Consider the following 16,834-nt stretch of genomic DNA (forward strand, 5'->3'; position numbering starts at 1 on the left):
AAATAAACATTTTATTTTTGCCAACTATTTTTGTTACTTAGCACTTAGTTCATAGCTAGATAACTAGTCACTTCAGAAACAAGTATAGAATGGAATGTGACAAATGCATTCAGAAAAAATTTAATACTTTAACGTGGGAATTCGTCACGAATGTGTCGGCTCGATCAGATCAATAAAGGCACATCAAACCCAAATTTTCGAATCTAAAGCAAGACATTCGTTTTAACACTTGTGTGAATAACAAAGAGCCATTATGGCAAACGAGAGTATGGGCCTGTTTCACCACTTTCTGATAAGTGCCGGATAGGCTATCTACAACTTATTTGAGAGATAGAGTATGGAGTATCTGTACTGAAACAGCCCCTAAGATTGGCAAATCACTTGAAACTCCAACAGGCAACAATACTGCGTCAATCGCTTGCTATCAGACGACCAAATTTTTGTTTTCCAAAAGATGTACTATGTCATAAGAATCACTCTTTCAAGCAAAAACTACAAAACGGATTTTAATGAAATTATACTCGCTTAGTGAAATATAAACTTGTATTCCGTCAAAATCACTGTTCCCATGGGATATACGGGTAGGACCACTGTAATAGCTACTTCAGTGAATACCGATGAGTATCTGGGTGAGTCACCGTGTCCTGGCAGGACTATTTTCTGCCGTTGCTCATAACATGATGCATTAGTACAAGTTTAGACTCAACTATCTGTGCTGTTCAGGATTAATTTACCTTTTAGATACCTTTATGTCAACTACGTAAGGAAGAATTTATTAGTTCCTCAGCTGAAGTAACATCCATACTAATATTACAAAATATACGAATATCTGTCAGTCAACAACCTCTTCACATTTATTAAATAGGTAGCTGTTGCCTGCGACTTCATCCGCGTGGACTTCAGTTTATAGCGCGCGGTGTCAACAAAATTGTGGTCAAATTTAAAGGCTTTTTAAAATCCTAGTAGGTTACCCCATAAATCAAAATACCCAAAAACAGCTGTGCAGTGTGAACATAATATTTCATTATTTTAAATTAAACTTTATTTATGCCAAATAAAGTTTAATTTAAAATTTAATAACAACCCCTTTTTCCAGATAAAAAGTAGCCTATGTCCTTTCTCAGGCTTTAGACTATCTGTGTACAAAATTTCATTACAATCGGTTCAGTAGTTTTGCCGTGAAAGCGAGACAGACAGACAGACATAGATACTTTCGCATTTATAATATTAGTATAGAAGTATAGATGAAGAGGTTGTTGTAAAATCGTTTTAACAGTTTAAAACTGCTATAACGATTTTAGTAACATACATTAAATACATACCGATTATGAGGAACTTTAGTTTGGAGACAATTTGATCCCAGAAGAACATAGAATAGGTAGGTTTAATTTCAGAAAAATGTACGGTTCTACACAATCAACGCCATTACCCGGGAACAGTGTTGCGGGTAACGTCTAGTATGGTTTAATTTTATCGCTTTGCTCAAGTTGATTTACAATCGGATTTTAATTAGAAACTTTAAGTGTTTTTAAAGTGAACGCGTAGGGGTAAAATCGCTTTGAAGTAGATTGAATCACAAAGACCTAAAATTAAACCGCTATTCACTTTTGAAAGCACTAATGCGGCAATGGGTTGTTTTATTACTTTCAGTGGCGTAACTATAACATCCGGGGCCCGTGGCAAACTGATGGGGCTCTATGATCTATCAGTAATAATCGTTACGTTAATAAATAAAACAATGTATAAGGGCCCTTGTGGGTCGGGGGCCCGTGGCATTTAAACGTGGGAGAGCCATGCTTCGGCACGAATGGACCGGCTCGATCGGATAAATACCACGTTCTCACTGCAAAACCGGCGTGAAACAGCGCTTGCGCTGTGTTTCACCGAGTGAGTGAGTTTACCTGAGGCCCAATCCCCTACCCTATTCCCTTCCCTACCCATCCCTATTCCCTTCCCTTCCCATCCCTACCCTCCCCTATTCCCTTCCCTACCCATCCCTATTCCCTTCCCTTCCCATCCCTACCCTCCCCTATTCCCTCTTAAAAGGCTGGCAACGTACCTGCAGCTCTTCTGATGCGAGTGTCCATGGGCGACAGAAGTTGCTTTCCATCAGGTGACCTGGTGCCTTATTTCATAAAAAAAGCCCAGCCACCCTATAGTTACGCAACTGATTACTTTGGGGCTGTTAAAAATAAGTTTCTTCGATTTCTGTCTGTCTGTCTGTTACCTCTTCACACTCAAACCGCTGAATCGATTTTGCTGAAATTTGGCATGGAGAGATCTTGACCCTGAGTCTCGGGAAAGGACATACGATAGTTTTTATCCCGGAAAAATGTACGGTTTCGATAAACAAATTTTGTTGGCGCAACGGAGTTGCGGGCGTCATTTAGTAATATATATATATATATTGATTTCTTAAGACTAGATTTTGTAATTGAATACTTTTTGTATAGAAGTTTATTTACCCTCTTTTTATTTTACATAGGTATCCTATTTCTCATAATACAATGAATACATAATTAATACATATACTTACAATGAAATAGTATGTGTGCATTTTATTCTTAAAATGATACCAACAGCGCCATCTCTGAACGCAACGTTAGAAACATTTTGTCAGTGTCATTTTGAAACAAAAATAGCTTCGAGACCATAATCAAGATACTTGCACTGTTGGTTTTGTAATTTGTGAGTTGTGAGTCGCCGAATTTCTGCCGCGTAAATATCTTTTCATACAAATCAGGACTCTCAAAATTACGCTCGTGTGAGTCAAACAGGACTTTTGTATTAAACTGAATGCAGCAGCATTCTGCCGAACCTAAATTCTGCGACTCACAACTCACAAATTACGCTCGTTTGGCTTCGCCATTAGTGTTTTTTGTTATTATTAAACTTTTTGGGAATGCACAAAACTTGGACATTCAGTCTTCTGATACTAAACAGTATAGAATGCTTTGCGATTGCTTTCCTATATCTATATTATATTCGTCTATTCATAGTCTTAGACTTTTTTTCCGTTTATTCTAGGTAGTAATGGATTCATTATGGCGCATCCACACATGCCGCCGGCTTATGCCGCCGGGTTTGCCGCCGGCTTTCAGCCTGCCTTGCAACCGAAGCTGGCGGCATGTGTGGTTAGCCGGCTTATACCGACCGTGCCGCCGGTATAAGCCGGCGGCATGTGTGGATACAGCATTACACACATTTTATCAAATAGAAAATTGTTTCAGAAGACATGAATGTCTCTTATCTTTATAATGGGAAGCTCAATGGACTCACCGCCAGTGATGAACTTGTCGAAGCCCTGTGTGTTCCTCACTTCTAAGTACCCATCGTAGTTCATTGGGTCATTGAGGTCTTTGAGCTCCCACGCGTTCTGAAAAATATGTAGATTTGAATTATTTGCAAAAATCTCTCGCAGCATAAATAAGATGTGCCAATTATTTGCCACGAAATTTCTTCCTAACCGGTTATATTTTTTTAGGGAATGTGGGCAAAGAGAGTCCTGCGAACAGCTGTCGCCAACTTGTGCCTTAAAAGTTATAACTGACTTATAATAGTATGTGAGGCTACCTATTGTTTCTGTATGTTCGCTCTCTCAGAGTTATTTGACTTTTTTATACAAAGAAAGTACTGCCTACCTGGAGTCACAAATCCTTGTCAATTAAAAAACTTGCACCATATTTTTTAATTGACATGTGCTATTGTAACACTATACCAATGAATAAGAAAACAGATGGAAGCGTCATAACTACAAAAAAGTGTGGCCGGCGCCATATTGCCAAGAACTAAACATGGCGGTCTATAGTGATGGGACACTAGGTTGATATTTGTCGAGGATATCGATAAGTAAGATTTTATAAGTGAGCTAATAAGGTTAAAATCTTTTAAATTTAAAAAAAAAAAAAAATTTAAAAAAAAAAAAGCAAATTGGTCGAAAAATTTGACCGATATATCGATATTTTTTTCGCGATATATCGAGACCGATATTGATATTTTTTCCAATATCGATGTATCGATATATCGATATTTTCTTTCAATTTCGACATCCCCATAATACACTTTGACAGTTTATGTACCTCGGAGAACCGGAACATAAAATGGCGGACCAGCCACAGTATTTTGATTTGGTAGAGACCATTATGCCGCGTCCACTTATAAAAGTCATTGATTTGGTAGAGACCATTATGCCGCGTCCACTTATAAAAGTCAATGCACTATACTAATACAGATCATTTTGGCAATTGAATAATAGGTTGGGGAAAAGTCTTTTCGCATTATAGTATGTATGAACTTGTCATAAAATCTCTTGGGCTATACCAATTGAATATAGCTGATTATGATATTATTAAAAAGTTTTAATTTTAACAGAAGACAATTCAAATTAGGCAAATGTGAGATTTTCATTTGTTTTTCTTATTGTTAAAATAAGTGATTCTAATGAAGAAATTCGATAGATTTAATTTAAAATTTTATTACAAAACAGGTAAAAATGCAACACAAGCCGCGAAAAAAGTTTGTGATGTTTATGAACCTAATGCAGTATCTGTGAGAGTAGCGCAAATTTGGTTTAAGCGTTTTCAATCCGAAAATGTTGATATCAAAGATGCACGTCGCTCTGGTCGCCCTGTTACGGACAAAACTGATGCCATTTTTGAAAAAGTGGAGCAAGATCGGCATATTAGTAGTTACGATGTAGCTGAAGAACTAGGGATTGACCACAAAACGGTTTTGGCGCATTTGAAAAAAGCTGGGTACACAAAAAAGCTCGATATTTGGGTGCCTCATGAGCTCACTGAAAGAAACCTAATTAACCATGTACTCATTTGTGATTATTTATTACGATGTAATGAACCCGAATCATTTTTGAAGAAGCTGATAACTGGTGATTACGAAAAAGATCGTGGTCAAAGGCCGGTCAGGCTTCACAGACTGTGGAGGAACCTGGGTTAACTCGCAACAAGGTGATGCTGTGTGTGTGGTGGGATTGGAAGGGCATTATTCATTATCAGCTATTAGCGCCAGGCAGGACCATCGATTCTGAACTGTACTGTGAACAACTGATGAGATTAAAGCAAGAAGTTGAGAGAAAGCGGCCGGAATTAATCAACAGAAGGGGTGTGGTTTTTCACCATGATAACGCTAGACCTCTTTAGCCACTCAGCAAAAATTACGAGTTTGGCTGGGAGGTGTTAATGCATCCGCTGTATAGTCCTGACCTTGCACCTTCAGATTTCCACCTGTTTCGGTTGCTGCAGAATTCCTTAGGCAGTATCAGGTTGACATCACAAGAGGACTGCCAAAACCACTTGTCGCAGTTTTTTCATCAGAAGCCCCAAAATTATTATAGCAATGGGATCATGTCCCTACAAAATGGCACCTACCTATATACTTTAGTCAATTGTAAATAAACTTTATAAAAAAAACCTTTTGAATTTTTATATAAAATGCGAAGAAACTTTTTTCCCAAACTAATATTAGTCCAACTGCAAAGCCATATACTCACTGGATCAACTTGAATTTGCAACGGCGTTTGATACCGAGCATCCACAGGCATCCCATGCGGCGAGTTTCCATTGTACTCATGCATCATAGGACTGTTCGCGCTGCTTAGTCTATCACAGTAGTTTTGGTTAAAATCTTCCTTCCTAGTCGAGTTTGAATTGCTCAGAGCTGACGGAGTCCTTGATGGGGATAGCTTATCATTGTCCCTGTTTAGGAAATCTATATCTATATGACGAGGATTCATGTTACCAATGTTATAGTTGACTATTGGTGATAACCTCGGCGAGGAACTTTCAGTGAACACCACTGGGCTTCGGAATACTCTCAAAGTATCCTGAGGAGTGCTACCTTCGCTCGGCATATAATGATTCTCAGATGGTGCTGGTGAGCTCGAAGTCCTATTTATAATTGGGGACCTGCCAGCTTCTAAATGCATATCAGGCTTTTTGAATGGTTGCGGAATTTTCACAGCACCTATTCTTTGGATATCGGCTTCATCCTTAGCTACCATCGGTTTTGGTTGGCTCTCTCCGGCTAACAGATTTTGTAGTTTGCTGACTTGAGTCTCAACGAAACTTTGTGGTCTCGGTGAGACTGGTTTTCCTGTATTCCTGTAAGTCACATTGGACGACGTATCATCTGTATAGTGTAACGGGTTGTTACTATGCGGGATACTCTCTGCATCAGTATCCTCAAAGCTGTCCCGAGTTTCGTACATCATGTAGTTGTCTTCTATGCTCTCATCGTCCTCTTCAAGGTCATCAAAGTTAATTGGGGTGTCAGCACCAGGAAAAAATTGACATAAAGCTACCATGATTTCCACCACCTGAAAATAACGACGAAACCATGTTTAATAACAAAAAAAACTGACAAAAGCCATATTTTCAACAGCATAAAAATTAAAGAAAAGCAACAAAAATAATTTTACACAACATACATTACAGAGCACGCAAGAAATACCAAGAAAGAAAGAGATCTGAGACTTTTCCTAACAGACCTAAGTTGGACTAAACAATATACATATTCATTTCATTATTTGAATAACTTAAAAGTTATTAAATGTCAAATTTTCCAGCTATTAATAATGGAAATACGTTATTATTTTTGTAAAATATGTTTAGCCCATTTACCTTTGCCATGCTGGGTCTCTCTGCCGGCACCTTGTCCCAGCACTGAGTCATTAGCTGCTCTATTGGCTCCGGACATCCCTCTATTAAATTCGGTCTCTGACCTGAAATACACCAACAAAAGACACACAATAGTGATTGTACAAGAGAGGTTAAAATGTTAATGAACAAATAAAAAATATGAATAGAGGTTTTATATTATTCTCCTTTAGTAAGTCTCTTATTTTAAACAATTATTTTGTGCTTGAAATTGACATTGTTGGGAAGTTACTTACCATTTATATCTGACCTCCCATTATCTTGCAATATTTGTGAATTTGATTTCTTTCATAGTAGCTATAGTATAAGAGTTGGCTGATAAAATAAAGAGTTGTCAATGCTTCAACCTTAAGGCCTATACAATAAAATCCCAGAAAACGTCCAAATTTTTTTTAACGTTGTTAAGGAATATTTGTGTGTGTATCTTATTATAAGGTAACTGATTTTCTAAACACCTTGGGAAAAATAAGCTGGCAGACCATAGGCTGCTAGAGTACCATATAAATGTAACATATTTTTAGATACTTTGTAAAAACTATTTTAAGTTATCATTTTATTTTTATTTTCCAAAGAATTTTCCCATCTTTTTGGCAAAAGATGGCTCTCCGCGACTTTCTTACGCGAGTTGTACTCGCCGGGTTAGTTCCCAAACTAGTGGTGGCCTCATGTACACATTCTAAAAAAGTTAATTTTTAACCAATTTAGAAATACATGATACATTTTCATTTAATGACAAAAATGCTTTTTTTTTACCCAACATCAAGGCAGAATCAATTCACTCAGATATTAATCCATATTGTGTAGCCACACATTTAATTCACTTTGTTGAGTATTTTCGAAAGGTGTTCTAAATAATAATTAGTTTTCTGAAAATATTTTATTTCTTGCTGACAGTTGAACAATGGAAGTGTGAATTGCATTATTTTTTTGGTTCATGCAAGAGCTGAGAAACTTAATCTCTGTTTGTAAACATTTTGGAACTATATAATACAAACCATTCTCCAAAATTCATATTATAAAGCAAACTTTTTTTCTAGCATTGTATGATCTTGATTAACCGGACTAGTTATCATTAAGCATTTGGATATTCGTAAATCCGGGTAATCAAATGTATGAAACAAGCTGTTCGGTGCATATTTACAGAGAGCTAAATAAATGCGTTTCTTATAAATGACACAAAAAATCAATGTTTTTTAGAAATTATTAATCTGAGATACATTTCCCAATGCTAATCTGGATAATCGCAAATCCGTATAACTAAGTAATAATCGAGTTTGTACGGTACCTGTATGCACAGCCCACATTATTCTAAATGCTGATCCTCCCTCCTCAAAAGGTTTCCTTCTTGACAGCACCTCCCACAAGATTATGCCCCATGAAAACACATCACATTTCTCAGTATATGAAGACCCTTCAAAAACCTGAAAAATAAGACAATATAATTTCAAACAATTAAAAATAGAATTAATATTGACCTATGCCAGTTTTCGCACTAATAGGAACCTTGTTGTGTTTTAAGTTACAGTTGGGTAATTTGTTTATTGCGTGGGAACCATTCATTTTTCTGGGACTGTGTCCTTTCCTGAAACTGTAAGTATTGTCATACCAAATTTCAGCAAAATCGGTTCAGTAGTTTGGTGAAGAGGTAACACACTTCCACATTTATAACATACGAGCTTTTGCCCACGGCTTCGCTCGCGTTAAGAAGTATTATTATATACAAACTTTTATGCCCTATTTTAACCCCTTGGGGTTGGAATTTATCAAAATCCTTTTTTAGTGGGTGCCTTCGTCATACATAACATCTACCTGCATGCAAAATTTCAGCCCGATCCGTCCAGTGGTTTGGGCTGTGTGTTGATAGATCACCATGTCAGTCAGTCACCTTTGAGTTTTATATAAGTATATAGATATGTACAAGAATAATATGCACATTACAATTACATAGTGTAATGCTACACTGCTATATTTGCAGCAATAAACTGAATTTCTTGTAGTGAGACATGTATGTTCATGAACCCATCAATCCCCAAGCAGCAGCCGGCTGTCGCATAGCAATTGAAAATATATTGTGTCTGCGATTCCTATGATGGAGGTGTTAATGAAACATGGTTGTAGTTGTAAAATAGACAAAGATTAACTTTAAACTTTGATCTCCACTTTTTCGACTGCTTGGGATTTGAAGCATTAACCCGTCGATTGTGGAAAAATGAGACACAATAGAAATTCTATTGTGTCTCGGTCACCGGCGACCGTATGGGGCTTGATGAATTAATGTGCAAAATAATTTCACTTAGCTCACTTACCTCTGGGGCCATCCAAGCAGCACTTCCCTTGTTATTTGTCATGTAAGTAGCTTTATCAGCGGCAGTACCAAAATCACATATTTTTAGCTTCTGACCTCCAGCAACGAGCAACAAATTTGGTGGTTTAAGATCTCTATGTATCAACGGCTTTGGTTTCATTGCGTGAAGATAAGCTACACCCTGTAATATAATTAGTATAGCTATTAGATTGACTTTGGAGTTTAGACATATTATCCTAACACATTGTTTGATAAACTCACAGTACAAAATATAAGTTAACTCATTTATGCCTGTTTTCACCAACGGTCTCCTAACGCTAAGTGTTCCCTAGCGATCTTTGCAGGTCAAATATCTCTTAAAACAAACACATTTAAAAAATAGTAATGTTTTGCAAAAGTTCTTGCAAGGAGAAGGAAGGAGGTATGTGATACACAAAAATTCATGAAATCTTGAAGGATATGTACCCTTAATGGCCACTAGGGGACCACGTAGCGTTAGGAGGCGGTTGATGAAAACGGGCCTTAGACAAACAAATACTTTAGCAAATCAATTCTTAATAATACTATCCTGACATTACTGTTTACAAGTTGCATCCACTTGCTTGATGCCCTTAGTTTAAACAATAGATAAGGTTTGGTTTGTACAAAAAAACTTACCTCAGCACATTGTCTAGCCCAGCTCATCGCGTGAGCTGCTGTGTATTTAGGTTTGGGACGAACATGTAGAACGTTGTACAAAGAGCCCCCTTCCGCATATTCCATAACAAGGCATACATGAGCACCTTTTGTACAAGCACCATACAGCCTCACGATATTAGGGTGTGATACTCGCGACAGCTGCCTCACTTCGATAGCGAACTCCCGTTTTTCAGCCTCCGAATTGATATGTTTAACAGCCACGAATGTGTTTCGCCAAAGACCTTTCCACACCACGCCGAACGCTCCTTTCCCGACCACCTATACGATAAATATACGGTATTACGACGTTCGTACACTGTCACAGTACTGAAGAATGATTATTTACCTGCAACTCCTGAATTTCATTGTAATCTATTTCCTCTACGAAAGTCTGTTGGGTGACGGAAGAATCCTGCACATTGGAAGCCATGGGTTCACTTAAATATCACATTATCAGAATAGACTACCCTGTATATAATTTATGTTAATATTAACGTAGGCAGTAATTTCTATGAAAAAAGATAAAAATAGTTGGTTATATCAATTTTCTGATTATTGTTTAGCAAGGAATAGCAACTGCGACAAGGCCGCCATCTTTGCAACTGAAGAATGTCAAATTGTGACATTTCTTCTTCTTCCTTTTATTAGCTCACGACTTTCGAGCAAAAAATTCGCAGCACGTTCGCGTTAAAAAAAATCGGCCAGGGCCGGAGTCTAACATGAGATTAATAATTAATTTGGGATCCGGAACAATAAAAAACAGCAATATTATAATTATATTATTATAAAATTTACGCCACGGAGAAGCGAAAGCTTTTTGGTTTTGTATCGTGTAGTCTAGTCTGTCTATCGTATTCTCTTTTGTCTTTTTATAAACTCTGGCTGTGCTTTGCACCTTGTTTGTATATATTAAAGATATTTATGTTTGTTAGTGTAGGCAACGTTCTATTTATACTTGTCTAAATTAATGGATACAAGAATTTTTAAATTTTTATGTTCCTAGCTAGGGTATCGCAGATTGTAGAACAGATTTAATAACATTACTTTGTAAAAGAAACACTAATAATAGTTATTAGATAATGCTAATTTAATATATTATAGCAAGTAATATAATATGTACGGTATTTAACATACATACTAGTTCTAGTTTACAGTTTTTTCTTAATTCTATGTTAAATGATGACAGTATAAAATACTATGATTTTGTGAGATATGCTGACAAATGAGGTAGGGGACAACAATGATATAAGATAACATAATTATATACGTATTAATATTACCTATAAATACAATATTTTATGAATTTAAATACAAACTAGTGTCGTTGAAACAAGATTGTCGCACTTATAGGCCATTTAAATATTTTATTCCTAATAAAAGACATACATTTTCTATAATGTTATTCATAGCTACGTGTATCCTAACACAGCGAATATTTTAATAGATTACGTTTCACGTGTTTAAAATATGCAACCTGGGGTTGGACAAAATTCATTGCAGTAGTACAAGTACTATCACAACAAAAAATAAAATAATTCTATCAAAAATTTACAAAAATAGTATCAAAGTAATATAATTTAAAAATAAACGCAGCTTGTGCTAATGTACCTATAGAATATAACAAATAAAACACATTAATTAGTCTCAGTTAAAAATATAGAATGTGCGTCGCTCTCGCTTAGGTATATAATATATTCCGTAAGTAAAGTAACATGTACGTCAATAAATATAAATATTATAATCCTCAATGATGTCTACTAAGGAATTAGGAAACTCAGAAATTGTAATAATCTACATTTTGAATGGACATCAAGGTTTAAGTTTATAGAATCAGTCGTCGATATACGGGTATGTCTTGCTCCTGTACGCGAGGAGCAGATCGGAGGAGCTCAGCGAGTGTGTAAAGGTCGTCTCGGGGACGATAGGCGTTTTGGTGCATCATTCCATCGGAGCGTTTCCTAGCAACCATAAAGCGCTTCATCTTGTTGGCATACATACGCTTGCGACGTGATTCCTCGTACTTCTGTGCTAGCTCATTGGGATCAATCTGGTAAATATCAGGCATCCCATGGGCTAGTGCCATGCGATTTTGTTCCGAGAAGTAGGAGTGACGAGGGTATTCTCGCTCACGCGGGCCCAGAACGACCGGTTCGTTGTACCAAATATCACCATTTTCGTCTACTTCAGGTTGATCGTCTTCCATTGAGTTCATTCGGTTGTAATAATTTTCGGCAGCCCATTGGTTTGCATTCCATTCTTGCTTCCTACGCTCTTGAGCTTCCCACAAGCTTAGAAGTGCTCTCACATCAGCTGCACTCAATCCGGAGTCTCGTTTACGCCTATCAGAAATTGGCCTGTAAGATTGGTTATATTAAAATATAGCAATGGAACTTCAATTAAATCGGTAAAATAAAATCATTATTTTCAAGTCAAAATCACCTAAAGTTCTTTTTATTTCCGCCTGAGTTTTTAGTCGCTGTTTTGGCAGAGGCAGCAGCACCCCCAACCTTAGTTCCACTTCCTCGTTTTTTGCGGTTAGAGTCATGTTCTTGATGTGCTACATCTACTGGCGAAGGAGCCTCGTTGGATCTGTAATTTTAACATGTTATTGAAATTTACTAAAAGTGTAAGTACCTACCTATACGCATACCTATTACCTATAGGTAGGTATTATCTTTGGTAGAGATAATATATATTTTTATTTAGGATAGGTTGCCAGTTTATTGTTACTATAATTATCATTCATATTTTTTAATTTAACTCACTTGAGGTTCTTCTTTCCTGATCCAGATTTGGTCGCAACTTTGGTCGCGGCTCCGGCACCACCGACCTTAGTTCCACTGCCTCGCTTTCTACGACGACTTTCGTAATTTTGCGAAAGTCCTTCCATAGCTGGTGGCTCGCCATACAATTCCGGTCTCATAATTAAGTTGTCCAGTTCTCCAGTAGACTGACGGTTGTCATATCGCTGGTCAACGGCCTGTTCAAAGCCTTCCGCATTACCTAATAGAAAGTTTAAATTAGTTTCCAATTGAATAGGTTACTAGTAAAAGTAATTCATATTTTTGTTTCATTTTCAAATATTTACTTAATTTTAAAGTACAAGCTGACCCGGCAAACGTTGTTTTGCCATATAAAGCATTACGCCCATATCTATTATTCTATTGAAGTGACTAAAATATAAGTATGGCACCATGGCAATTGGCAACGTCCATCGCTATCCCGTCGCACAAATATAATGGTCGCCGTCAGTCTTGAGTTGTAATAATTTACTATTATTTATTCAATATTAAACACTTATCAATATAAAACGTAGCCAGTAGCCAATTCCCAGACCTACCATAGAGAAATACCTACTGAATATGCATATAAAATTTGATAAAAATCAGTAAAGCCGTTTCGGAGGACTACGGTAACTAACATTGTGACACGAGAATTTTATACTTATAATATAAGATTATACTGAAGACGTCAAAGAAGTGGCACTAAATTATCTGCTCATGCCTCTTCTTTGCTATCCACTCTATTTACCTTCTTCAGCGAGAGCAAGAGGATAAGGTTCCAAGTCATTCTTATCACTCTTGTTCAGGAATAGCGATTGGGTTTCCTTTGTTTGGTCCCAATTTTCGGGCAATTCTGCAATTGGGGATCCATCTATAAGGCAATACGAGTTGTGTCAAACAATAAGTCAAATATTCATTGATTTAAAATATATCGGTACGTCCTACATAATATGTCCTAACTCCTAACTACTTACTAACTCCTATTCTATGTTTCATAATTCATGGCATCATTTTTTAGTATTAATTCATCATCATATTTTATTTATTGTAACTTTGTCGTTATTAATTATTATTACAAAAAGTTCAATTACCCTGTCCAGAAGACTGGGCGCTGCGCGCGCATTTATAGATTTACCTACTTGAGAGTTGAGATTTCATTTTTCGTAAAAATAGGAAAAAACCGTGACTCTACTTAAAACCAAACTAAATAATAGTCTGATTGTGGATCATTGTATAGTGTTGATACGAGATAAACGTTTTAAGTAGGTAATTATGGAAGTAATTACGCAGATACCCCGGCACCTGTTGCTAAAAATAGAATGTTTGTCCTTGCGACAGGAATCAATAAAAGCCAAAATATTTATGTTTTTATACAAAATATCTTTAAGTACAGACAAAATTAAGTTAAATAAAATCTAATCCTCTCGCATTTAGACGAGTGACAAAGAAACATTTTTAAGTTAATTATTAAATACCTACCTTTATTATTAGACGGGGTTGGCGAAGCATCGATGACGATAAATACCGCGACGAACGCGGCAAGCGAGATGACCAACATTTTTAAAATTTCTTTTTATTTAGAGAAATAATTGTTTTTACGTAATGAAAAGATGTCTACTCTCTGAGGTCGAGTGTCGAACACCGGGGCGTACTGAGAAGAAAATTACGGCATCCGTCGATACAGGCCCGACATGCGCAATGTACACTACAGGGCTGCACTCAGAAGTTGTGGATACCTGCTACATAAATCATAAAATATCTATTTAATAACATTCACGGAAGAAAAAAAACCATAGGTACTTAAATAATTATTACGGTCATTCAAGCTTCTTTTAAGTACCTAGTCTCTTATAAAGCATACAATTTTAAAAGACGAGAACGATAAGTACCTAGGTACTTAAATTAAAGGTCCAATGTCCTGAATTCTGACACCCGTGTCCCGTACACAAAGTTCAGTAGCCAGCTCAATTCGAATACTTACCTACAATTTTTAATATTATGCGAATAACTATTGTCACAGAAGTCTGTGCAGTTGTTTTTATGATTTTATTTTCCGGAATATTTTTAATTCTTGATCTCTAAAAGCAATATTATAGCGCTGCAAAGAATTTACGATATAAAATAAAATCGGTATTTTTTACTTACTAGCAAGTCCGGCCCTGTTTGCATCGCGTTAATATTTTTGCTTCATAAAAATATCTTATCGCTTTTAAATGGGAAAAGTCAGATGTTGGCGTCGGCATTTATTAATCACGTCACATTAAACACCATCTAATGATGCTTTTGTAATCTACATAAAGCTTAACTTTAATGCGTTCAGAGACTTCAGACTCAACACTTTTTTATAGAGTTGGCCAATTTCCCTTAAAATAATATTGCTTTCGAAAACGGATTAAACACTTTGAACACAAACCACCACAAACGTGATTCTCTTCGATCAAATATTTGTTCGAAGATTTAACTAGTTAAGTAAATGACGACCTCTGTGGCTCAGTGGTGAGCGCATTGGTAGCTCAAGCCGGGGGTCGCGGGTTTGAATCCCGCCGACGGAACAAAAAGTTTTCAATGTTCCCGGGTCTGGATGTGTATTAAATATGTGTATGATATAATAAAAATCTTAAATATATGTATAGTATAAAAGTATTAAATATATTTCCGTTGTCTGGTACCTGTAACACAAGTCCTTTAGATACTTAGCACGGGGCCAGACTGACGTGGTGTGAAGCGTCCATAGATATTATTATTATTAAGTAGTTATGTATTTATAAAATTAATTATCATATCGCGGTCAAAGTAAAAAACTGGCCAAGTGCGTATCGGGCCACGCGCAATATAGGGTTCCGTAGTACCGATAGTTTTTGATAATTTTTGTATATTCAATGAATGTACATACATTTATAACGTGTTTCACTCTAGGTACTAACAACATAATTTTTTCAGTTACATTTAAAGGAATTTGAACGAAAAGTTCCTTTATATTTCGCCGAATATTTTTTTTAGTTGATCGACTATTACTCAATAACGTCTTCTTAGCCGTGACAATTTTCATTTTAAATTCAGCATATTATTTCCTACTCCCGTGATTTTTTTCAGATTTCCAGAAGCAACCGTTTAACTGGCAGAAGGGGGGGGGGGGGCCACTGGACTCTAACGATTTTTTCCACTTTAAAACTTAATATTTCACAAACGGATCCCTAAATGAAATGATCTTTGAATACTCATAATATTTTTAGACCTATCCAACGACACTGCACACGATGGGAATTGGGATGGACGCGAAAAAAAAAATCATCCCCGCTTAATGTGTAAGGAAGGTACCATAAAAAAATATTTTTTTAAGGTTTCATGTACCATTTTGTCGGCATCATTAATATGTATATTTATGCCAAATTACAGCTTTGTAGGTCCTATAGTCTCTGAGTAAACCCGCGGACAGACAGACGGGCAGACAGACCGACAGACGGACGGACAGACCCAAACTATAAGGGTTCCTTGTTGACTACGGAACCCTAAAAAAGCCAAGTCCTTCAAAAGAGTTGGACCGATTTTGATAAAATTTTGTGTGCTTAATGGTTTTAATGCTTATTAATATAATATTATTACCTACTTATTAGCCTGTACTACCATGGTACTACCATTTATGTACACCAAATGACGTATTTATAATACTTAGGCCTATGCCAAAACAAGTAACAACACTTGCCGGGTCAGCTAATATTTATACCCGGGTCGCCAAGAGAGTACCTTACAGTCCACTTTTAATTTCTTCACTTTCTTGACAGACTGTACGGTCTATTCACGAATCACGATGTACCCTACAAAAACCACCTTTCATGATTTTCAGAAGTGACATTTCGCATATTTCGTAGTCGGCAAAATTGGCCCCATACAATGGTCTAAAATAAGCTGTTATTCAGACACTTTAGCAACACAAAAGGCGAGTCGGGCGCGGAGCTAACAACATCCTGTTATCAGGTGATAGGTCTCATTGTCATAATTTTATTGCAACTATTCCTGCCGGCTTCGTTCGATCGAACGACAGTATCATCATCTCACGAAATTTCCATTTGCTTTTAAATACTTAGGTATATTAAATTATTATGTATACTTACTAAGCAAGAGAGAACTTTCAAAATACCACAAGAGTCGCATCCTTTATTCCTTATCCATCAATTTCTTGGAACTCGGATATCGGAGCTCACACTGCAAGAAGTCGTTCAAAAAAAGGATACATACTTAATTGAAGCTATCAATCACCTATCAACTATTGAAATTGACAAACGCGTAGCGAGCATCGGCAAATGAGCATACAGATCGCCTGGTGGGTGGTGACAAGCGCCATTCGCCACCTAGATGTTTGCAACATCTACAGCAGAGGGGTCTGAAACATGAAACTT

General features: G+C 36.7%; 2 protein-coding genes across 2 annotated transcripts in view; both read right to left on the minus strand.

Annotated features, from left to right (window-relative positions):
* The window catches only part of LOC121735293 (mitogen-activated protein kinase kinase kinase 7), a 31,451-nt gene extending 21,210 nt beyond the window's left edge, over positions 1 to 10,241 (minus strand). Inside the window, exons 1-7 of the mRNA XM_042126069.1 lie at positions 10,001 to 10,241; positions 9,634 to 9,933; positions 8,978 to 9,157; positions 7,957 to 8,092; positions 6,636 to 6,736; positions 5,507 to 6,331; positions 3,280 to 3,376 (exon numbers count right to left, since the gene is read on the minus strand). Coding sequence (XP_041982003.1) covers positions 3,280 to 3,376; positions 5,507 to 6,331; positions 6,636 to 6,736; positions 7,957 to 8,092; positions 8,978 to 9,157; positions 9,634 to 9,933; positions 10,001 to 10,084 — 1,723 coding nt within the window. The 5' untranslated portion in view covers positions 10,085 to 10,241. The remainder of the gene's footprint in view (positions 1 to 3,279; positions 3,377 to 5,506; positions 6,332 to 6,635; positions 6,737 to 7,956; positions 8,093 to 8,977; positions 9,158 to 9,633; positions 9,934 to 10,000) is intronic.
* Positions 10,242 to 10,765: 524 nt separating this feature from the next.
* Positions 10,766 to 14,102, minus strand: LOC121735282 (putative neuropeptide precursor protein). Its single transcript, XM_042126054.1, has 5 exons — positions 13,917 to 14,102; positions 13,186 to 13,308; positions 12,420 to 12,657; positions 12,094 to 12,243; positions 10,766 to 12,008 (listed from the first exon to the last, which is right to left on the minus strand). Exons 1-5 carry the CDS (start codon positions 13,993 to 13,995, stop codon positions 11,477 to 11,479), a joined length of 1,122 nt encoding a protein of 373 aa, XP_041981988.1. The 5' UTR covers positions 13,996 to 14,102; the 3' UTR covers positions 10,766 to 11,476.
* Positions 14,103 to 16,834: the final 2,732 nt, after the last annotated feature.

The sequence above is a fragment of the Aricia agestis genome, chromosome 17 (genome assembly GCF_905147365.1).
Source record: "Aricia agestis chromosome 17, ilAriAges1.1, whole genome shotgun sequence".
Lineage (NCBI taxonomy): Eukaryota > Metazoa > Arthropoda > Insecta > Lepidoptera > Lycaenidae > Aricia > Aricia agestis.